Raw genomic sequence first — 23,480 nt, 5'->3', positions numbered from 1 at the left:
CATGCGCTGCCTTGACGCGTGCGGTGGTCTCGCTTCTGTCCGTTCGGAGAGATTTTCTCTCCGCGTATCCGCATCCATACGGAGTCCGTCCGACGTCTGGAGTTCTGGCTCTGCACTGCGACTCAGGCTGCGGATGATGCGGTTTTATCTTCGGGCGATGGACCTGGAAGCCCGGGCCCGCAGCGGCAGCAGGGAGGAGGCCCCGACGCCCCCTTGTTCTGACCTAAACCACGGCACAGACGGCCGCGCTGCCTGTTAACTAGCAGGCGGAGGCCGGCTAGCATTCGGCCCCAGCGGAGCTCAGAGGGAGGCGCCGTGGGGAAGGAAAGCGGGATTATTTCTTCCCTGTTGGATCGATTACACCCCCATCCCTCGTACTTACTGCTCATCACAAGGATGTTTGTGTTTTATTTTTATTTTTATTTTTTTTTGTAAACTGGTGCAGATCGGAGGCTCAGCTAGCTCTGAGCTAGCTGTCCCAGTTAGCTTCTCTCCCCGGCTGCCTGATAACGGAGGCTCCGGTAGACAGCCTCTCGGTGCTTCGTGAACATTTAACGGACCTCACCGGGGTTCGGGGAGCCCGACAATGGCCGCCAATTTAATCAAGGAGATCGTGAGCAGGAATAAAAGGCGGTTCCAGGAGGACGGCTTCGACCTGGACCTAACTTGTATCCTTTAACAGTTTTCCGTTAGCCGTTAACGGGCAGAGCTGCACAAGAAATGCTGTGATTTAAAGAGGCTGATGCTCAGGTAGAAGAACCGGGATCTGGATGCAGCGCGGGGCGCGTGCGTTTCTGGAAGAGAGGTTGTGGAGAAGTTGAAAATGTTTGTGTTTATGAAGCTGCTTTTCGCCTTTAAAAGGTGCTTATTTTGAAGCTGTTTCCGTGGCGCGGTTCGCAGGTAACCGGACGTCCCGGCTTGGTTCCTCTTAAATTGCTCGTTCTTCCTGCAGAGCTCGTTCCGGGGTCTGCTGATGGGGATCCGTAAGCGCTGCTTAGAGTTTAGTTTTATTACCCAGCCAGTAGTCGCATCCAGATGTTCAATCAGCTGTTTTGATCCGTTTTACACCAAATCACGTGGGCTGACCTCTCTAACACAAAGTTTGGACTCACCTGCTCATGAACAGGAATTTGTTTTTGTTTTTTTCAGCCGGTAAAAGAAGACAGTTGGAGTCACGTGATGAACAAACCAACCAAAATCATATCTTAGCTTCCACCTTATGCATGTGTCCATTTGACACCTCCGCCACCTTCATCATCATCGTCTGTTTGTTCCAGCCCATCCCAGACCTCTCAGGTGGGTTCAAGTCAGGTGATGGTGGAGGTCGGTCATGTGACGCGTTCAGGTGATGGTGGAGGTCGGTCATGTGACGCGTTCAGGTGATGGTGGAGGTCGGTCATGTGACGCGTTCAGGTGATGGTGGAGGTCGGTCATGTGACGCGTTCAGGTGATGGTGGAGGTCGGTCATGTGACGCGTCATTTATAACATATTTAACTTGTTTTTGTTGTCACCGTGACGACAGTGTTCTGTCTAGAACCAGGTGAGACGGACAGGTGAGAACAACTAGAACCAGGTGAGACGAACAGGTGAGAACATCTAGAACCAGGTGAGACGGACAGGTGAGAACAACTAGAACCAGGTGAGACGGACAGGTGAGAACAACTAGAACCAGGTGAGACGAACAGGTGAGAACATCTAGAACCAGGTGAGACGGACAGGTGAGAACATCTAGAACCAGGTGAGACGGACAGGTGAGAACATCTAGAACCAGGTGAGAACATCTAGAACCAGGTGAGACGGACAGGTGAGAACATCTAGAACCAGGTGAGACGGACAGGTGAGAACTTCTCCTGTCTGAAGTGCTGTTTTCCGAGGCTGTTTCAGACTCTGAGTTGGTCTTCAGAGAGCTGATCTGATTGGTGAAATCTCAGTGACTTCAGTTTCTGCTTCCCAGAAAAGGTCCCTTTGGGACTTTTGCTGGGATCTGGACCTGAGTTCCAGAGCTGGACTAACTGGACATAACGAAATCTGGTGAAGATCTCTGTGGGTCTCTGTGGAGCCAGTCGGACTTTCCCAACCATCACTGAGCTGGATCAGACCTGCTGTGGTGGTTCAGATCTTTTCTTCTGGACCAAAATACATAAATTTTAAATCAACATCAGCTGGATTCAGTTGGGAATGATGCTAAAATAATGATGGAATGATGTTGGAATGATGCTGGAATGATGCTGGAATGATGTTGGAATGATGCTGGAATGATGCTGGAATGATGTTGGAATGATGCAGGAATGATGCAGGAATGATGCTGGAATGATGTTGGAATGATGCAGGAATGATGCTGGAATGATGCAGGAATGATGCTGGAATGATGTTGGAATGATGCAGGAATGATGCAGGAATGATGTTGGAATGATGTTGGAATGATGCAGGAATGATGCAGGAATGATGCTGGAATGATGTTGGAATGATGCTGGAATGATGCTGGAATGATGCAGGAATGATGCTGGAATGATGCAGGAATGATGCTGGAATGATGCAGGAATGATGCTGGAATGATGCAGGAATGATGCTGGAATGATGTTGGAATGATGCAGGAATGATGCAGGAATGATGCTGGAATGATGTTGGAATGATGCTGGAATGATGTTGGAATGATGCAGGAATGATGCAGGAATGATGCTGGAATGATGCAGGAATGATGCTGGAATGATGCTGGAATGATGTTGGAATGATGCTGGAATGATGTTGGAATGATGCAGGAATGATGCTGGAATGATGCTGGAATGATGCTGGAATGATGTTGGAATGATGCTGGAATGATGCTGGAATGATGCAGGAATGATGCTGGAATGATGCTGGAATGATGCAGGAATGATGCTGGAATGATGTTGGAATGATGCTGGAATGATGTTGGAATGATGCAGGAATGATGCTGGAATGATGCAGGAATGATGCTGGAATGATGCTGGAATGATGCAGGAATGATGCTGGAATGATGCTGGAATGATGTTGGAATGATGCTGGAATGATGCAGGAATGATGCTGGAATGATGCAGGAATGATGCTGGAATGATGCTGGAATGATGCAGGAATGATGCTGGAATGATGTTGGAATGATGCTGGAATGATGTTGGAATGATGCAGGAATGATGCAGGAATGATGCTGGAATGATGCAGGAATGATGCTGGAATGATGCTGGAATGATGTTGGAATGATGCAGGAATGATGCTGGAATGATGCTGGAATGATGCTGGAATGATGCTGGAATGATGCTGGAATGATGTTGGAATGATGCTGGAATGATGCTGGAATAGAGTTGGATGAGACAGGTTGTTCTTCTTTAACCCCGTCAGCTGGGCCTTTTCCAGCAGCTCAGAGGGTTCCCGCTCCAGGCCAGGTCCTCCTCAGTGTGGACCCCCAGGAAGCGGAAGTCCGCCAGCCTCTCCACACAGTCCCCACCGATGTGGCTTTATATCCTCTCTTTTCCTCCGGAAGTCAATAATGAGCTCCTTGGTTTAGGAGGTGTTGAGCACCAGGGACCAGCGCTCCACCTGGTCCCTGTAGGCGGTCTCACCCCCGAGACGAGCCCCACCACCGCGGTATAACCTGGTGTTACTGTGGTGGGTGTAGAGCAGGGGCTCAGCATGCAGCCCTGTGGGGGGCCGGTGCTGAGAACTGGATGTGTGGGCCCACAACCCTCTGACTTCGACCTCCTGATCCACATGCAGGTAGCATGTGGGAGACCAGATCCACCAGTCTGTGGGGAAGGAGGGTGTTAAACGCAGAGCTGTAGTCCGCTAACAGCAGCCCCACGTAGCGTCCCTCCTGGATCCGGTCCCTGGAAGCAGACTGTTTTTTGGTTGGTGGGGGGACTAAGGTGGAGCATTTCAGGCAGGGAGGGATTGTGGACTGGTTGAAGTTTCTGGTAAAGACTCCAGCGAGCTGGTTCGTGCAGCCCTTCAGTACACATCCAGAGACGCCGTTGGGTCCGGCAGCTTCCTCCGGTTGACAGCCCACAGCATCCACCTCACTCTCCTCCACCGTGAAGGTGGTGCTGCGGTGGGCCTCAGGGTGGTGTACGGCAACATCCGGTGGCTTCACCTCAAAGCGGGCAGAGAAGAGGTTCAGCTCCTCTGCCAATCAAGTGTCATCTTCAGCAGCACCGAGGTTAGTCCTGCATTTGGTGAGTTGCTGGACTCTGCCAGACCTGCCTGCCTGTCCAGATGGTCCTCAGTCCTCCTCTGGTAGTCCAGCTTGGCCTTCCGGTTGCCTCTCAGGCCGTGCTGTGGAGAGCCCCGTAGCCAGACTGGAAGGTGGAGTTTTTTCCTCCAGCAGCTGCTGGACCTCATGATTCATCCAGGGTTTCCGTTTAGGGGTAGACCTGGACGCGTCTGTCCCCCGTCACAGTGCCAGCGCAGTATTTATGTACTAGAAAACTCGGGACCGGTCGATGCCGATTCTGATATTTGGTAGAAAAGATTTCTACATTTTAATCGGCCGATTAATTTAAAAAATATATAATATGAAAAATTAACTTCACTTAACTTTTTGGTTCCTTAATGCTTGAAAAACAACAATATGAATTACAGGCAAATTTATTTCTATTTCATGTAGAAGACGATTCAGAGTGATTTACATAAAACATTAAAAGCATCACAGCGGAAGCAGGAAGCAGTAACACCTGCGTTAAAACAAACTTTAAAAGAAATTAAATAAAAACAGGAATAAAATAGATTTAAAAATAGATTAAAAAGTCCAGAAATAAAGTTCCAGTGTGGGGAATTAACAGCTGTTGTGATAAAAGGCAGCAAATAGAAAAGTTTTAACCCTGATGTAAAACTGCTGAGTCAGCAGACCTGCAGGTTTCTGGGAGTTTGTTCCACATGTGAGGAGAATAAAGCTGAACGCTGCCTCTCCACGTTTAGTTCTTACTCTGGGAACAGAAAGTAGACCTGACCCTGATGACCTGAGAGATCTGGTTGCTTCATAGGAACCAGAAGATCTTTAATGGGTTCTGGTCCTTAACCATTCAGGTCTTTGTAAACTAGCAGCAGGAAGCCAGTGTAAAGATCTGAGGACTGGAGTTCTAGGAGGACTGGAGTTCTCGGATCTACTTTCCTTGTCATAGGACTGGACTAGTACATATAAGTAATATTACTGCTAAAATCTAGGTCTGAGTCCAGGACTGTTCCCAGGTCTGAGTCCAGGACTGCTTCCAGATCTGAGTCCAGGACTGTTCCCAGGTCTGAGTCCAGGACTGCTCCCAGATCTGAGTCCAGGACTGCTCCCAGGTCTGAGTCCAGGACTGTTCCCAGGTCTGAATCCAGGACTGTTCCCAGGTCTGAATCCAGGACTGTTCCCATGTCTGAGTCCAGGACTGTTCCCAGATCTGAGTCCAGGACTTCTCCCAGGTTTGAGTCCAGGACTGCTCCCAGGTCTGAGTTCAGGACTATTGCCAGGTCTGAGTTCAGGACTGCTCCCAGAACTGTTCCCAGGTCTGAGCCAGGACTGTTCCCAGGTCTGAATCCAGGTCTGTTCCCAGGACTGAATCCAGGACTACTCCCAGGTTTGAGTCCAGGACTGCTCCCAGGTTTGAGTCCAGGACTGCTCCCAAGTCTGAGTTCAGGACTATTGCCAGGTCTGAGTCCAGGACTGTTCCCAGGTCTGAATCCAGGACTGTTCCCATGTCTGAGTCCAGGACTGCTCCCAGGTTTGAGTCCAGGACTGCTCCCAGGTCTGAGTCCAGGACTGTTCCCATGTCTGAGTCCAGGACTGCTCCCAGGTTTGAGTCCAGGACTGCTCCCAGGTCTGAATCCAGGACTGTTCCCATGTCTGAGTCCAGGACTGCTCCCAGGTTTGAGTCCAGGACTGCTCCCAGGTCTGAATCCAGGACTGTTCCCATGTCTGAGTCCAGGACTGCTCCCAGGTTTGAGTCCAGGACTGCTCCGCAGGACTGTTCCCAGGTCTGAGTCCAGGACTACTCCCAGGTCTGAGTCCAAGACTACTCCCAGGTTTCTGGCTTGGTTGGTAGTTTTGAACTTTGCTGTTTGAAGCTGAGAACTGACTTTTAATTTTTCTTCTTTGGCTCCAAAAACTATTATTTACTTTTAGTCATTATGTAACTGAAGGAAGTTCTGGAACATCTGATCTTTAATCTGATCCATGCAGGTGATCAGAGTCTGGATCGGACTGTAGTCTCCTGGTGAGATGGTTATGTAGATGTGTGTGTCATCAGCATAACTGTGGTAACATGTTTAGTTGTTTCCATAATGTGAGCGAGTGGCAGCATGTAGATGTTGAACAGCAGTGGCTCCAGGATGGAGCCTCGGGGAACTCCACAGGTTACCACTAGACTCAAACCAGTTAACTGCAGAGCCAGAAAGTCCGACCCAGTTTTCCAGCCGGTCTAGTGAGATGTTCTGGTCGACCGAGTCAAATGCAGCACTGAGATCCAGCAGTACCAGGACTGAAACGTTCCCGCTATCTGTGCTCAGACGGATGTCATTAAAGACCTGAACTAGAGCATCTCAGTGCTGTGGTGTGGCTGAAAACCTGACTGGTCGACATTAGAACATTTATTTAGTGTCAGGCAGTTGTGTAGCTGCTGGAAGAAACAGGAGGTTTGGTATCAGCCTGTAGCTGCTCATGAGGGACGAGTCCAGGTCTGTCTTTTTCAGTAGCGGCTGGATGACGGCTGTTTTTAGGGTCTGAGGGAAGACGTCTGACTGACTGCCTGGTTTCCTGGATGTAGTCAGTAAAGAAAGAAGCAAAGTCATTTCAGGCCCGGTTGGATAGAAGTTCTGGGTTACTGACCAGGAGGATCAGTTAGCCTGTTAACCGTAACGAACAAGGCTCGAGCTTTGTTGCTGTTCTTAGCAATGATGTCAGAAAGAAAGATGGTCTGAATTTCTCAGCTCCTGGTTAGAAATCCTCAGTCTCTCTTTACAGATCTCATAGTGAACCTGCAGCTTTGTTTTCCACCACCTGCGTTCAGCTTTTCCACATTCTGGTTTTCCAGCTCTTACCAGCGTGGCATTTTTCCATGGAGCTCTCTTTTTGGCAGCGATCACTTCCACCTTGGTGGGAGCAACGACATCAATAATGCTGTAATTTTACCACTGAAATGATCCACAAGCTCATCAGCTGAAGGCCGGGGGAGGGGGTGAAAGCTGGTAGAAACAGTGGGATTTTCACCAAAGTACTGGTTCCTGATAACCTCTGTTTGGGCATTTTGTTGACAGTAACAGCATCTCAAAGAAACCCCAGGAATGATCAGACAGAACAAAGTCCATCACCACAACCTGGAAACATTCAGACCTTTAGGCAGAACATTTTCCTGTTTCTCAACATTTTGTCCTTTAGCACGTTTAACTTTCCAACAGAAGAATCTCTAAAAACATGCAACAAAGCTCTAAATAACTGGAAATGATGAAACCTTAAAAAGCCAGCTTATGACTTTATACATGAACGATGAATTAATTAAACACATCTTGTTTTGTACTTCTTGCTGATGCCACTTAGAAGCAGGTTGAAGTACAGGTAGAAAAACTTGTTTAAAAAGTAGTAAACAGGTAAATGCTGTCAGCTGTACGGATTCATTCTGTAGATTTAGGCCATGGTGTGTGCCTTATATAACCAGCATGAGTGAAGTCATTATGCAGCCTTCTGATGGCCTTTAATGTTAAATGACATTACTCCAATATTGTCTTTACCATGAAGTATATCATGGCATATATCATATACAAGGCAAAATAAAAGCCAGATGTTTTTCTCAAATGTCAAACAGACGTCATCTTTGATAGTTGTATGTTATATATGATGGTCACCATGGTCTGGCACCGACTGTAACACAGTCGCTGTTACAGCCGGTCATGCTAGTAAACTAAAGGAGATGTGACATCATGACGGTGGTGAAGACAGATTGTAATATTAATAAAGTTTTGGGTGCTGCAGTGAATAAAGCTCCTCCCCTCTGCATCCACATCTCTCCTCCTAAAATACGCCTCAACCTGCAGGTGACGGAGTGATGGACGCTCGTTCTGGACGCTCAGATATTTTATTTCTGCAGTTAAGATAAGATAAGATGTACTTTATTAATCCCGAAGCCCTCCTGCAATGGTGGCGTTACTGGCTTCTGAGCTAATGCTATGCCTGGTTGTTGTTAATGTAGACGGGGAGCACCTTAAGCTAATTTAGCACAACTTTAGCAATGCAGTGTAAATAAAAGTCTGACCGACACAACGAAGCACGCGACCCTCGTCTTTACACTCGGAGTTCAACTGAAGCTGGAGACATGCCGAGTCATTAATTTCACAACGTTATTATAAACTTACCTGTCGGCAAGCTCTGCTCAGCCCACTGCTGTAATGTAACCTGGCTGTAGCTACTAGCTAACTCTGCTGAAAAGACGGGACGGCTGTGGGCATAAATGGAGTCAGAGCTCCATCTAGTGGACAAACGCAGCAAGGACATCATTCTGCACGACTCCAACACTTAACAGCATTTCCTGTTTTATGAGAAATTAAGAATAAATCAGCATTTAATCGGCAAAACGACAGCCGATATCGGCCATTTTGAAAAGAGTTAATAGCGGCTGATTTAATCAGCTAGCCCGTAAATTGGTTGGGCCCTCCATAAAACACTGTCAGTGAACACCGTGAGACCATCATACTTTTTGTGTTTGGTTTTCATTCATTGTCCGTTCTATTTGTTGATTTGTTTTGTCATTTGAAATTTCTTCCAGTTCCAAAATGTTCTTTTGAAATTAAAGCTTATTGATCTTTGAAGGGTGTACTTACAAATATTATGGCATTGTCATTATATTAGTTGAAAATGGTCTTTAAAAATAACAACATTATCTCTTTGCGCAATATTATCGTTTATCGCGATAATTTCTGAGAAAATATATCGCACAGCTAAATTTGTTATCGTGACTGGCCTACTCTTGACCACAGTTAATTCCCTCAAAAGGGAACAGTGCAGCATTTAACTGCCACGTACTCCAGGTCAGAGCAGTGAGTCTACAGTCCCTGTATTGGTACACCAGTTACTGATGTAAACACAAAGCCTCCTCCCCTGCTCTTACCGGGGCTGCTGCGCTGTTTAGCCTGCTAGCTCTATAACCGAGTTTGGGATGAAAGAGTGAAACAAAATAGATCACTAGACATTAAGTTGGTGAGTGTGTGACTAGACGACGTAGGACTGTCTGAACAAATGTGTTTTGAGTTGTGATTTGAAGCGTGGAAGAGAGTCTATGGTACAGGTTACAGGGGGAAGAGAGTTCCAGAGGTGGGGAGCAAAGCAGCTGAATGCTCGGCTCCCCATGGTGACGAGGCGGGTGGGCGGGACAAGAAGCTGGAGAGAGGAGGAGGAGCCAACAGACAGGAGTAGCAATGTGCAGGAGATCAGATATAGATGGGGGGGCAGATTGTGGAGTGCTTTAATGAGGAGGCTTTGGAAGTTAGGTCTTTGTTTTATGGGGAGTCTGCCCCGGTCCTGCAGCCTTGCTTCTGCCTCCTCTCTTTGCTCTGCCTCCTCAACACAGGGATGGTAATCCACATAGACCCGGGACTCCTTATGCCCACCAAGAACTTGTGTTTGCGGAGAAACTCGGCTGTAACACAGCTTGGAAGAAACTCCTAATCTTAGAAGATCGTACCAAAGCTGTTATTATCATAAAAACTAGATGGTCCAATGATTTTTGCTCCTTCTCAGTTTCCTCTTGTGCTGTTTTCAGTTACAAATCGAGCGCCATGCAGCGCTCTGCTGCAGACTCCTCCCACTGCTGCAGACTGCTCCCACAGCTGCAGACTCCTCCCACAGCTGCAGACTGCTCCCACTGGTGCAGACTCCTCCCACAGCTGCAGACTGCTCCCACTGGTGCAGACTCCTCCCACAGCTGCAGACTGCTCCCACTGGTGCAGACTCCTCCCACAGCTGCAGACTGCTCCCACTGGTGCAGACTCCTCCCACAGCTGCAGACTCCTCCCACAGCTGCAGACTCCTCCCACTGCTGCAGACTCCTCCCACTGCTGCAGACTGCACCCACAGCCGCAGACTCCTCCCACAGCCGCAGACTCCTCCCACTGCTGCAGACTGCTACCACAGCTGCAGACTCCTCCCACAGCTGCAGACTCCCCCCACAGTCCGGCCGCTTTGGTTTTATTCAATTCGAGTTGCAAACGCCTCGCCAGTTAAGGGCTGGACACACGGAAGCGACGGTGCATCTTCTTCTCTATCATTTTCTATGGAACTTGCGCGATGAGGCGGAAATCGCTGTCCTCCTCCAGCCAAGCGACAAGTCAACATTCGTGCATGTGAAACGTTGCGCTCATTTACACAGACGTGCACACGGGGGCGACGCGACATAAGAAAATAGAAAAATGTTACATATTTACTAAATAATCCAGCAGCTCCCAGAGACACACAGAGACAAACGATAGAAACAAACAGAACGTTTTTCTCAGTAAACACAGTGAACAACCCGGATTTAAGAACCTCATCACCACTTTGGACAAACAGCATCACGGCCATCTGGTCTCCATGTTAGTGGAGTGTCTCTCCTGCCCTGGATGGTGAGTGTGGTGTGAAGGACATGGCTACAGTTCGATGTTTCACCACCACTACAGACCTGTGGCCATAGAGCCGTATATAAATATCACACTACATTTTGCTGATGCGGAATTCAACGTGAAAACGAAATGTCTCCAGACTCATTTTTCCAGATCACACCGAGCAGAACATAGTTGCTGGTCTGACAATCGTGTGAAATAATCAAGATCTCAATCTCAATCAATTACAAGTCAAAATTCTGCATAGAACTCATTATACAGGACAAAGGATGTTCAGGATGGTCTGTCACAATCAAACATCTGCTCACACTGCAATGAAAACACACCTGACAACTATCTCCATGCCTTGTGGTCCTGCACACCTGTCCGCAGGTTCTGGCTTCAGGTATGTGTGGACATGTCAACATGGTTTAAATATAACTGTAATATTCCTACAATCCCCGCAGTGTGTCTACTAGGTGATTTGGGTGACATTAATATGGTAATTAACTCTGCACACATGATATGCACAGCATTATGCATCACAAAGAAAACTATCCTTGTGAACTGGAAAAACAAAACGGACTGGGTGGGAGTTCTGGGTTCTGGTGCCTGGGGGTGGACCCCCCTCTTGGGCGTGGAGGGGTCGGTCGGAGCCAGAGAGTCTGGGCCTGCCCAGGTGTACTGCCACTGGGTGGGTTGGTGCATACTCTGGTGTCTGGTTGCCGCCCTGGGACCCAGAGTATGGTCCGGGGCAGGAGGGGTGTTGGGGTTTGAAAGGGGGCTGCTTGCAGCGCAGTAACACGGAACTACTCTCTTGTGATTGGTCAGTTTGTAATTGTGTTTCTAGATTTCTGGAGCTTCTCGCTGAACCATGGAAGAGAAGCTGCCACAAGTGACATCACACTTTTCACCAGCATCAGTTACACCGGTCCTGCTGTATGCGCCGCGCGGCGTTCAGGTGCTGCTGGCTTTTCCTTAACACATCACTCAGACATATATCCTAATATTATTGCAATGGGTTTCCCCGCCGAGCGCCTGGAGGGAGTTTACAGGAACAACATTGACGACGTGGTTCGGTGAGACCCTGCTCCTCTCTGACATAGCTGATAATGTTCAGAGGTCATATGTTAGCTAACCTGTTTGTTTGTTTCAGGTTTTTAGACTCAAAGCACAAGAATCACTACAAAATCTACAATCTGTAAGTTCTGGTTATCTCCTTTTTGTTGTTCTGAAATGTTCTGACTTCAGTTTGTTGGTTTTCTGACAGATCCAGGTGCTTCAGGTGGAGAAGTTCTGTCAGTTTGACCTGCAGGTGGACACATGCTCCTATAGATGTTCCAGATGTTGCCACAGGTGTTCCAGATGGGCCCTTAGATGTTCCCATAGGTGTTCCCATATACGTCTCATTTGTTCCTATAGATCAGGGGTAGCCAACGTCGGTCCTCGAGGGCACCAATCCAGCAGGTTTTCCAGATTTCCCTGCTCTAGCACACCTGACTCCAATTAAATGGATCCAACAGCCTATAAGGATCTCCACACTGACTTGTTAGTTTAAGTCAGGTGTGCTAGAGCAGGGAAATCTGGAAAACCTGCCGGATTGGTGCCCTCGAGGACCGACGTTGGCTACCCCTGCTATAGATGCACCTGATGCACCATTTATGCTCAACGCAGCAGACACATGAGCAGAGTGACAGATTCGTCCGCCTTTTGTTTTGGTTACACGCGTAATTTAGTCTGTTTTCAGGGAGCTTCGCTATCTGTCGCTTGACACAAAGACAGAGCAATACCACCGGAAACCACGGGGGGCAGTGCTGAGCAGAATCGCTGACGTGCAACCAGGGCAGAAAGAGACCGTAGAAGAAGAGGAACAGCAAGGGAACAAAAAAGTAGAAGAAGAGTGATAACGAGGACAACTGTAATAATTGGGCTAGCTTTTAAAGAAAGTGTTTAGGGCGTGTTGGGTTGTTGGAAACAACTTTAGAGCGACGCGTAACCGCCACCAACCGGGGTCACAATCCGGAAGCTGGGGTCGATAAAACATACTTTTTATACTGCTCGCAAAACATGGATAAATTAGTGAAATTACCAGTTTAACAACTGACATTTTAACAACAACAAACAAAGTTTGACGAGATATCTTGCCCTGGCCTTGACCTCCTAACGGTCAGGTAATAGTCTCTGGTGGGTAATGAAACGAGACCACAGTGTGTCGTATGTCTCAAATTATGAGCGTCTGACACTGTGAAACCAAACAAGTTCCAACTCCACCTCGGGACTTACACTAAGAAAAGCCTGTTGATAACCTCAGCAACAAACTACTCAACTGTCATCAACAGTTTTACTAAAGCGGAAGTAGTGAGTAGCAGCCATTAGATCAAAAATACCGAATATTTCACTGCTAATAATATTACTTTGCGGCACATTTCCCTCTACGTTTCATTGTAGGGGTTGGGGAGAACATGGGAGTGGTTGTTGAATGGTGGGGGAGGGGAGAGTAGGTGGGGCTTGACATTAGGCCTGAGAAAAATTTGGGAACCTCTGCCACAGATGTTCCCAAAGATGTTCGAGATGTTTTCTCAGATTTTGGACGTCCTCAGTCATGTTCTCTGACAACGATCCGTCTCTCCACAGGTGTGCGGAGCGAAATTATGACACATCAAAGTTCAACTGTCGAGGTGAGACTCCTTCTTCTTCTCTGGCGTGGAGGAGGAGCTTTGCTGTCAGGCGCTAACGGGCCACCTCTCTATCTCTTACAGTGGCCCAGTACCCGTTCGAGGACCACAACCCGCCCCAGCTGGAGCTGATCAAGCCGTTCTGTGAGGACCTGGACCAGTGGCTGAGCGAGGATGAACAGCACGTGGCGGCCATCCACTGCAAGGCAGGAAAGGGGCGGACCGGCGTGATGATCTGCGCCTACCTGCTGCACCGAGGGAAGTTCCAGGAGCCTCAGGAGGCCCTGGACTTCTATGGAGAGGTCCGCACCCGTGACAAGAAGGTGAGGGCAGCTGCAAGTGGAGCCAGAGAACGGCGTGGTGATTGGTTGGTAACGGTGATTGTTGCTCCAGGGTGTGACCATCCCCAGCCAGCGGCGCTACGTGGTCTACTACAACTACTTGCTGAGGAACCGGCTGCAGTACAAACCCGTGGCCCTGCTCTTCCACAAGATGATGTTCGAGACCATCCCCATGTTCACCGGAGGAACCTGCAGTAAGTCCGACCCCACCACCGTTCCGCGTTCCCACAGCCGCCTCGCTGTGACATGGTCTTCCTGTTTCTCCCTGCAGACCCCCAGTTTGTGGTGTACCAGCTGAAGGTGAAGATCCACACGTCTAACCCCACCCACACCAGGCGGGAGGACAAGCTGATGCTGTTCGAGTTCCTGCAGCCTCTTCCTGTCTGCGGCGACATCAAGGTGGAGTTTTTCCACAAGCAGAACAAGATGATGAAGAAGGTGAGGAGGGTGAAGAAAACTTGGAACCTCAGCAGGAAAATATCGTGATCCGAAGTTAAAGGTTCCCAAAGTAAAAAGCATCATAAGAAGAATCATGTACAGATGTGCGAAAAACTATCTGCCCCCTTTCTGATTTCTTATTTTTGTGCATGTTTGTCAGAAATGTTTCAGATCATCAAACTAATTTAAATATTAGTGAAAAACGACACGAGTAAACAGAATGCACTTTTTAAATGAAGGTTTTTATTATCCAAGAAAAAATAAAAAGAAATCCAAACCCTCTTTATCACATCAGAGTTAAATTTCTGTAGCCACGCCCAGACCTGATTGCTGCCAAAGTGAGGCAGAATGTAGAAAACATCTTAATTAATCCCCAAGACTTCTGGGAAATGCTGGGAAAGTGTGTCCCATTACATCCGGAGTAAAAGCAACACGGCATTTCACACTTTTCACACAAGTTTTACTCTTAATCAGCTCAGACAAGCTTCTTACTTATTCTAAGGATTACTTTACTCATTCCTAGGACTACTTTACTCATTCCTAGTTCTACTTTACTCATTCCTAGTTCTAATTTATTCATTCCTAGGACTACTTCACTCATTTCTATGACTACTTTATTCATTCCTAGGACTACTTTAGTCATTCCTAGGACTATTTTACTCATTCCTAGGACAACTTCACTGATTCCTAGGACTATGTAATCCATTCCTAGGATTACTTTATTCATTCTTAGGACTACTTTATTCATTCCTAGGACGACTACATTCATTTCTAGGATTACTTTATTCATTCCTAGGACTACTTTATTCATTCCTAGGATTACTTTACTCATTCCTAGGATTACATTACTCATTCCTAGGACTACTTTATTCATTCCTAGGACTACTTCACTCATTTCTAGGATTACTTTATTCATTCCTAGGACTACTTTATTCATTCCTAGGATTACTTTGCTCATTCCTAGGATTACTTTACTCATTCCTAGGACTACTTTACTCATTCCTAGGACTACGTTATTCATTCCTAGAATTACTTTACTCATTTCTAGGACTACTTTACTCATTCCTAGGACTACGTTATTCATTCCTAGAATTACTTTACTCATTTCTAGGACTACTTTATTCATTCCTAGGACTACTTCAGTCATTCCTAGGACTACTTTACTCATTCCTAGGACTACATTATTCATTCCTAGAATTACTTTACTCATTCCTAGGACTACGTTATTCATTCCCAGGACTACTTCACTCATTCCTAGGACTACTTCACTCATTCCTAGGACTACTTTATTCATTCCTAGGACTACTTTATTCATTCCTAGGACGATGTAATCCATTCCTAGGACTACTTTATTCATTCCTAGGACTACTTTATTCATTCCTAGGACTACTTCACTCATTCCTAGGACTACTTTATTAATTCCTAGGACAACTTTATTCATTCCTAGGACTACTTTATTCATTCCTAGGACAACTTTATTCATTCCTAGGATTACTTTACTCATTCCTAGAACTATGTAATCCATTCCTAGGATTACTTTATTCATTCCTAGGACTGCTTTATTAATTCCTAGGATTACTTTACTCATTCCTAGGATTTCTTTATTCATTCCTGGGAGTACTTTATTCATTCCTAGGACTACTTTATTCATTCCTAGGTCTACTTCACTCATTCCTAGGACTACTTTATTAATTCCTAGGACAACTTTATTCATTGCTAGGACAACTTTACTCATTCCTAGGACTATGTAATCCATTCCTAGGATTACTTTATTCATTCCTAGGACTACTTCAGTCATTCCTAGGATTACTTTACTCATTCCTAGGATTACGTTATTCATTCCTAGGACTACTTTATTCATTCCTAGGATTACTTTATTCATTCCTAGGATTACTTTATTCATTATTAGGACAACTTTATTCATTCCTAGGACTACTTTATTCATTCCTAGGATTACTTTACTCATTCTTAGGACAACTTTATTCATTCCTAGGATTACTTTATTCATTCCTAGGACTACTTTATTCATTCCTGGGATTACTTGACTCATTCCTAGGGCTACTTTATTAATTCCTAGGATTACTTTATTCATTCCTAGGATTACTTTACTCATTCCTAGGACTACTTCATTAATTCCTAGGATTACTTTACTCATTCCTAGGATTACTTAGGCTGCCATCTTTTCGGTTTTCACTGAAAGTAATGTGGTTTCTCAAGAATTCTTACCTGGCTCGTTTCCTAATCAGATGGGCCAAACCCGTTTGATTTCCTGCTCATATTGAACACGGCTCCGGTCCTTATCAGACGGACCGAATGCGGCCCCTGTCCTGATCAGACGGACCGAACGCGGCTCCGGTCCTGATCAGACGGACCGAACGCTGATCATGTGAGAAACGTTAAATTAAACCTGAATTCAGGAATCAGACTGTGGGTCCTGATCTCGTGGTGGTGTGTAAACTAGAAACGGAACCTTGACGGGGGGTTCTGTGTCGGGATGGAGACATTAGCGGACTGACAGCCTCGTTTTCATCTGTCCTTGCAGGAAAAGATGTTCCACTTCTGGGTGAACACCTTCTTCATCCCGGGCCCGGAGGAGAACTCTGACAAGTTGGAGAACGGCAGTGCTGGGACACTTCGGGACCTGACGGACAGGACGCAGCAGAACCCGGGGACGATGGCGGCGGTGATGACAGGAAGTGAAACTAACGACAGAGACTTCCTGGTTCTGACTCTGACCAAGAACGACCTCGATAAGGCCAACAAGGATAAGGCCAACAGGAATTTCTCCCCAAACTTCAAGGTACAGCTGCACTCATCTCAGATCTGTCTCTAGAAAAGTTCACGTCAGCTTCTCAGCTGCATCCTCCAAACACACCGCCTGCTACGACGCGCCGCCATGTTGCTTCTGCATAGAAAATCTTCCACCATCTGTTAAAGGCGTCGTTCTCCAGTTACTTTCTGGTTCCTCTGCTGGTTCTTCTCTGCTGCAGTGGGACAGTCTAACTTACAACCTGAAGCATCCAGACAAACGCTTACCTTCTCGCCTCCACGTGGCCGAAAACCAGGCTGAGTTCAAAACTTCTTCTCAGTGACCCAACAAATGATTAACTTAATAGAAGCAGAATTAGACGATAACTGAATCAGACAGAACCAGAAACAAAAGAAAACGGCGCCAGGCAGGAAGGAACTATCTCCCGACTTATTTAACTTATGCTTTAGGTCATGCTATTAAACACCACGACTAATTAATCCTAAAGATCCTGAATATCCAGATTTCCATGTATGAACCAACAGATTTGTTCCTCCTGGAGGGATTTCTGAGGCCGGTGTGATTATTGAAGGAATCAAACCAGATGACCTCAGTCACACATCACAAAGTTTGACAGGAAGTGGTTTCATCATCGTTTACAGGTCTAAACAGAGGTCTCTTGGCAACACAGGGCTGCATGGTGGTGTGGTGGTTAGCACCGCGGCTCACAGCCTGAAGGCCGTTGGTTCGAGCCTCGGCCGAGGGGAGGTTGGAACAGAAAATTTGCACCGGCTTCCTCCACCGTCCAAAGACATGATGTCAAGTTAACTGGTCTCTAAATTCCCTCTAGGAGTGAGTGTGAACCGTTGTTTGCCTCTGTGTTGGTCCTGCGAAGGACTGGCCTAACCCAGCATTTAACAGGTGAGACCCTATCCAGGTGTACCTGCCTCTCACCTGTTAGGCTCTGAGGACCCTTAATTGGACGAAGCAGTACAGAAAATGATTGAATGAATAGCAACATAGTAGTGATGGTGATGTTTTTATGGTGAAATGTGATAAATAATGCTGTTATCATGGATCATTGTGGATTTACCAGATAGAGTCCCTGAATAAAACTACATTTAGTGGCTGGATTGTAAACCTCCTGGACGGGATAGAAATGCTGGAAAACTTCCATAGATCAGCTAAAGGGAAAAATATCCATCACATTCACCCCACAGTCTCACTCTGAATGTCTCCTTCAGGTCAAACTGTTCTTCACCAAGACGGTGGAGGAGGGAGCAAACTGCGATGCCAGCAGCACGTCGGCCTCGGTCACGCCGGACGTCAGCGACAACGAACCGGATCACTACCGCTACTCTGACACCACGGACTCGGACCCTGAGAACGAGCCCTTCGAAGAGGACCACCACAATCAGATCACAAAAGTCTGACAGTCTCACACATGCACCGTGTACACGTGTGTTAACATCCATGAACAGACGCGTGTACACGCAGCGATGAACCCCGGCCCGGAACCCGGTCCGACTGGATTCTGGAGGAATTTAACTGACGGACCAGAACCGATCTGTAGACTCCGGCTTCAAGGAGCTCGGATCACATTACCCCCCCATCCCCCCCTCCCCTTACTCTGTTCACACCTGGACAATCACGATATGGTGAGCAGCATTGAGAGGGCGGGGCTATGTGTGTGGGCGGGGCCAAGCCGGGCAACAGATGAATGGACGGATTTTACCAGATTTAAAAGGAGTAAAACTTGAATATAAACAAACTGAAAGATGAGTAGACTTCTTTATTGACGTCCCCAAGATGTTTGTTGGTTCAGTCCCTCGTTTCCTTCCTTCCACCCTTCCTTCCTGAGCAGCTTTAGGAACCTTCCTGCAGACGGATCCTATTTGCGGCTCAGTGTCGGAGTGTCGGCCTCATCTCTGTGCCCCTGTTTTTAAGCCCAAATTCACATCCAACATTTTCTCTGAAACATTTCTTTTATCGACTTCAGATCAACTTGTGATAATAATTCGCGGCCGGTCCTTCATCTCTTCTGATCGAATTAGTCGGTTTATCGGAGTGAAGGATCAATGATTTTGATTTGGGAAACAAACTAAAGTCAGAAGGTTTTGTTTTAAAAGAGTCTGAAGAAACGTCGAATGTGGTTTGTCCTTCCTCGGCTCAGACCCGGACCCGTCCAGACCGGGCCGATGCCGACGGCTCCGTCCTCGACTCAGACCTGGACCTGTCCGGACTGATGCCGACGGCTCCGTCCTCGGTCCTCGGCTCAGACCTGTCCGGACTGATGCCGACGGCTCTGTCCTCGGCTCAGACCTGGACCCATCCAGACTGATGCCGACGGCTCCGTCCTCGGCTCAGACCTGGACCCATCCGGACTGATGCTGACGGCTCCTTCCTCGGTCCTCGGCTCAGACCCATCCGGGCCGATGCCGACGGCTCCGTCCTTGGCTCAGACCCATCCAGACCGGGCCGATGCCGACGGCTCCGTCCTCGGCTCAAACACGTCCGGACTGATGCCGACGGCTCTGTCCTCGGCTCAGACCTGGACCCGTCCAAACTGATGCCGACGGATCCGTCCTCGGTCCTCTGCTCAGACCCGTCCGGACTGATGCCGACGGATCCGTCCTCGGCTCAGACCCATCCAGACCGGGCCGATGCCGACGGCTCCATCCTCGGCTCAGACCTGGACCCGTCCGGACTGATGCCGACGGATCCGTCCTCGGCTCAGACCCATCCAGACCGGGCCGATGCGACGGCTCCATCCTCGGCTCAGACCTGGACCCGTCCGGACTGATGCCGACGGCTCCGTCCTCGGCTCAGACCCGTCCGGACTGATGCCGACGGATCCGTCCTCGGCTCAGACCCGGACCGGTGTCGTCCCTAGAAGATGCAGTGCACAGATAAGTGACGACCTCGTTGTTTGATTGAAACTGAATCATTGAAAGTCGCATTCTTCACAATCTGCCGTAGCTCTGTCAATCTACCATCAGCTGATCAACCAGTGGGGGCGGTTCCTGTCTTCGTCTGTCCAATCAGCTTCCTCGCCTACAAGAAGCATTTTGTTGTACTCTAACTTGTATCAATCATTAAGCTAAACAACAGACAAGCTATCCACAGTATAACCATTCCCTCTGCTGATCTACTCGGATCCGACTCGGAGTTATCCGATGCTCTTGTAAATATTCTCGGGCATGCTCAGTCTGTCTCCTCTGGCTCTCGTTCTTGTAAAGACGTAGTCATTGTGACATCAATTCATTTCATAGTATAAGCTACAAAATAGTCATCGTTCCATTTAGAGGCTTCAGGAAAAGGAACCAGGACCAATCGGCTCTGACATGCTTGTGGTCTGTCTGTCGAGTACCGTTGTTCCTAGAGACGCCTGAGCACTGAAATCCACGCAAACTGTAGCTTTAACAGCAACAGCATGTTGACTCCTCTGTCTGAATGAACTTTAGAGACACTCCAGTCAGATCGCTGCTTCCTCCTGCTCAGTTGGAATTCCCTGAACACACCGTAATGATCTGTTTACTCGATTGGAGTCTCTATTTATCACTTCAAGGACCATCGACCATTCTGATCAGGTGTGGGGAGAACTTGGAGTCTGGATCCCTGATATCGGTCCTGACATTTGGTGCTAAATTTATTATCGTTCCAGTCAGTTCCAGATCAGTATCGGGACTCTGGATCAGGTCATGAGGTCAAGAAAGACTCGATCAGAGTTGATTACACAGGATGCAGCAACAGCTGTGGTTAAACACAAGCCAAAGAAAGTCCATAACCAGCTGGGCCAAGTTGAGGTGAGAGGGACGTCAATGTGTCCAAACGGTACGAGTCCGACTGCACGAGTTCGAACGCCACAAGTTCAACTCGACATGTCCAAACTTGTTGAGTCCAAAAGCTACAAGTCCGACTTGATGTGTCCAAATGTGATGTGTTCAAATGCGACAAGTCTGACTTGGTGAGTTCGAAATCCATAAGTCTTAATGCCTCAAGTCCAAACACCATGAGTCCGGCTTGACGAGACCAAATGCCACGAGTCCAAGACATATGCAGATGCAACGTGTCCAACTCAACTGACATGACCCAAGTCTGACTTGACAAGTCCAAATGTAAGGAGTCCAGCTCAACATGTCAGACTCGCGTTCAAACGCAACGTGTCCAAGCGCGCAGTCTGACTCGACGAGTCCCACTCAGCGAGTTAGAACACAACTCCACAAGTCAGAATGCAACGTGTCCGAACGCGATGAGTCTGTTTCATAGCTCAGTGAAGAGACATCCATGTTGGTCACAGTTATAGGAAACTGGGTGTTTTGTAAAGTTCTAAAAGTTACGAAGTTCTTGTGTACTCAGCTAGAACTGGTTCCAGTACCAAGAGGACCCTTTCAGGTCAGTCCCAGCTCCTCCACTGGGACTCACTGTTCAGCAGGGTTGTGGTGCTCCTTTTTTTCTGGAGAAGAAGTCATCGAATCACCATCTGAATGGTGACCCAAACTGAAGGACTCGATGACCTCCATCCCTCCATCCGTATAAACGCGTATCTGGTTCAGAGGGGAGGAACTGGGACCGGCTCTTAGTTTAAAGCTTCTGAGGATGACAGATCAACTAATTTCAGCCGGTTTGATCGTGGCTGACGTCTGAGATCAATCAGTCTGAGTTGTGATCAGATCATTGGTCTCGAGTCCTCTCATTTTAAAAGTGACGGTTCATGTCGCTTCCACCTGACTGAACCAGGTAATCTGATAACCTGCGTCCGGTGTGATCGGCTGATAGTGCTGCTGTCGAACCTTCAGTCCATCACGTTCACCTTTAGGTGCTAAACTAGCCGCGTCTGAAGCTGCGCCTGTCGTTCATCTATGGTGCTCATTGCAGCTCCGTCATCAGCGTGGCGGTCTGACCACCACTTCCTGTCCTGAGACCCGTTAGTTGACCTAGCCTCAACACCTGTTGCTTCTACTAGACGTTTAAACAAGATACCTGCAGCTGAAAACATCAAAACATTTCATGGTCAGAGTTTTGTCTTTCTTCATCTGCTGACCTGAAGCTGTCCTACTTCCTGTCCGGGTCGGTTCTGGACGAGTTCAGGTGTCTGAGGCCAGGTGGTGCTGCCCACGTCTCTGTTACAGGTGCCATGTCTTTTTCTTTGGGCGTAGACAACACTTTGCAGCTCAGAACAGATCCTCCGTTGTCAACCTGTTCAGGCTTCCCGCTCCAATCCCCCCTGACGGAAGCTTTTTGAACCGGTTCGGACTGCCTTGGACCGGTTTGGACCGTTGCTTCAGCTCGTTGTGTTTACATCATCAGCAGACCTGCCAACATGAAGCTGTTTTTATTCCTCATGTTTCTTCCTCCTGAAGCTGTGGTCCTTCATCCCTCCGATCAGTGTTCAGTCACCAGATTAACCAATCAGCTCTCAGCGCGGGGGTGTCATGTGGCCACACCTTCACCAGATCATCTGTTCTGGTGAACTCAGTCCTTTAAACTACTTAAAACCCCATCAGACCGTGTCCTCGTTTCTACCATTAAGATTTCACGGCTGGTGGGTGTGGCCAGTCTTCATGCTCACAAAGCCCCGCCCACATTGCCATGTTAATTTCTATTCGTCCCTCAGTGTTTCATCATGTCCTCCGTCCGTTAGAATGCTGCCGAGAAGGTCTTAACCTTGGCCCTGGTGGCCTCGTGTCACAGAACCACCGCAGTGGATCGGGTCTGAATGATTTTGATCTGTTCTGATCGGTCTGATCAGTTTAACGGGGTCTTATCAGTTCTGATCAGATCTGACGGGTTCTATGAGTCTAATTGGGTCTGATTGGTTCTGATGGGGACTTGTCGGCTCTGATTGGTCCAGTTTTATACGACTGAGTTTTCGTTACTTCTGTATCATCGGGTCTTTGTCTTGTTTCCACATGTTCAGCAAACGAACAAAGTCCCCGTTAGTGTATGACCCGTATCACCATGGCAACATGTTAACCCCCCTCCTTCTTTTATTCTGCCTCTCCTTGTTTTATAATATAATAAAGACACTGTAAAGCTGAATAAACTATTTATAAACATCTGCTGGTTGCTGTTGTTTGTTGGGCTGGAGGGAAAAACACCTGCCAACCACCTGGGTGGGAAACAAACAGGTTCTCAGCTGTAAAGAGCAGAGGAACGTCCTGCTGAGGGTAAATACGGGAGGAATCTGACCAGAGACCAGATGTTTACACCATGGTGAGGTTAAAACTGTCTGAAAATGACTTGCAGGAAAACCAGGTAACAAACCAGGTGAGAAGTCAAGTCAAGCTAACCAGTGGTGTCGTCCCCTTTCTGTCAGTTCAGGACTTGTGACTATTTCCTCCCATTTAATCTTAATCCTGGTTCTGTGGGACCAGTTCTGCTGCCATCACAACTCCAAACAGGTTTCTGAACCATTAACTGTCTCCTGGAGGAAGTGTCTTCTGATTGGATGAATTCCTGCAGGTTTGTTGAGGGGCAGGAACAGGACAATAGCAACTCCTTTACTCGTACCTCTGGTCTGGAAACTACCAGATTCTGTTCTAGATCATCCAGAATGTAAAAATCCAAACTGGGAGGAGCTTTGTGTTTCTGAGCAGCAGCAGAAGCAACAAATGAAAACTTGCAGTTGTAGAGACCAACTGATTCGGCCCTTAAGTTCTGTTAGCTCAGCGTTAGCTCCCTGTTAGTTTCATATTAGTGTTAGCTCCCTGTTAGCTCAATGT

The 23,480-nt window shown here is 47.6% G+C and overlaps 1 protein-coding gene across 1 annotated transcript; it reads left to right on the top strand.

The window, feature by feature from the left end:
- Nucleotides 1–22,814, top strand: ptenb (phosphatase and tensin homolog B). Its single transcript, XM_041973712.1, has 9 exons — nucleotides 1–668; nucleotides 11,547–11,631; nucleotides 11,709–11,753; nucleotides 13,187–13,230; nucleotides 13,312–13,550; nucleotides 13,621–13,762; nucleotides 13,840–14,006; nucleotides 16,549–16,806; nucleotides 18,000–22,814. The coding sequence occupies exons 1-9, from the start codon at nucleotides 587–589 to the stop codon at nucleotides 18,186–18,188; spliced, it is 1,251 nt and encodes a 416-aa protein (XP_041829646.1). The 5' UTR covers nucleotides 1–586; the 3' UTR covers nucleotides 18,189–22,814.
- Nucleotides 22,815–23,480: the final 666 nt, after the last annotated feature.

Source organism: Melanotaenia boesemani, chromosome 21 (genome assembly GCF_017639745.1).
Source record: "Melanotaenia boesemani isolate fMelBoe1 chromosome 21, fMelBoe1.pri, whole genome shotgun sequence".
Lineage (NCBI taxonomy): Eukaryota > Metazoa > Chordata > Actinopteri > Atheriniformes > Melanotaeniidae > Melanotaenia > Melanotaenia boesemani.
The sequence above is the reverse complement of the archived record's forward strand: the minus strand, read 5'-3'. Positions and strand labels throughout refer to the sequence as shown.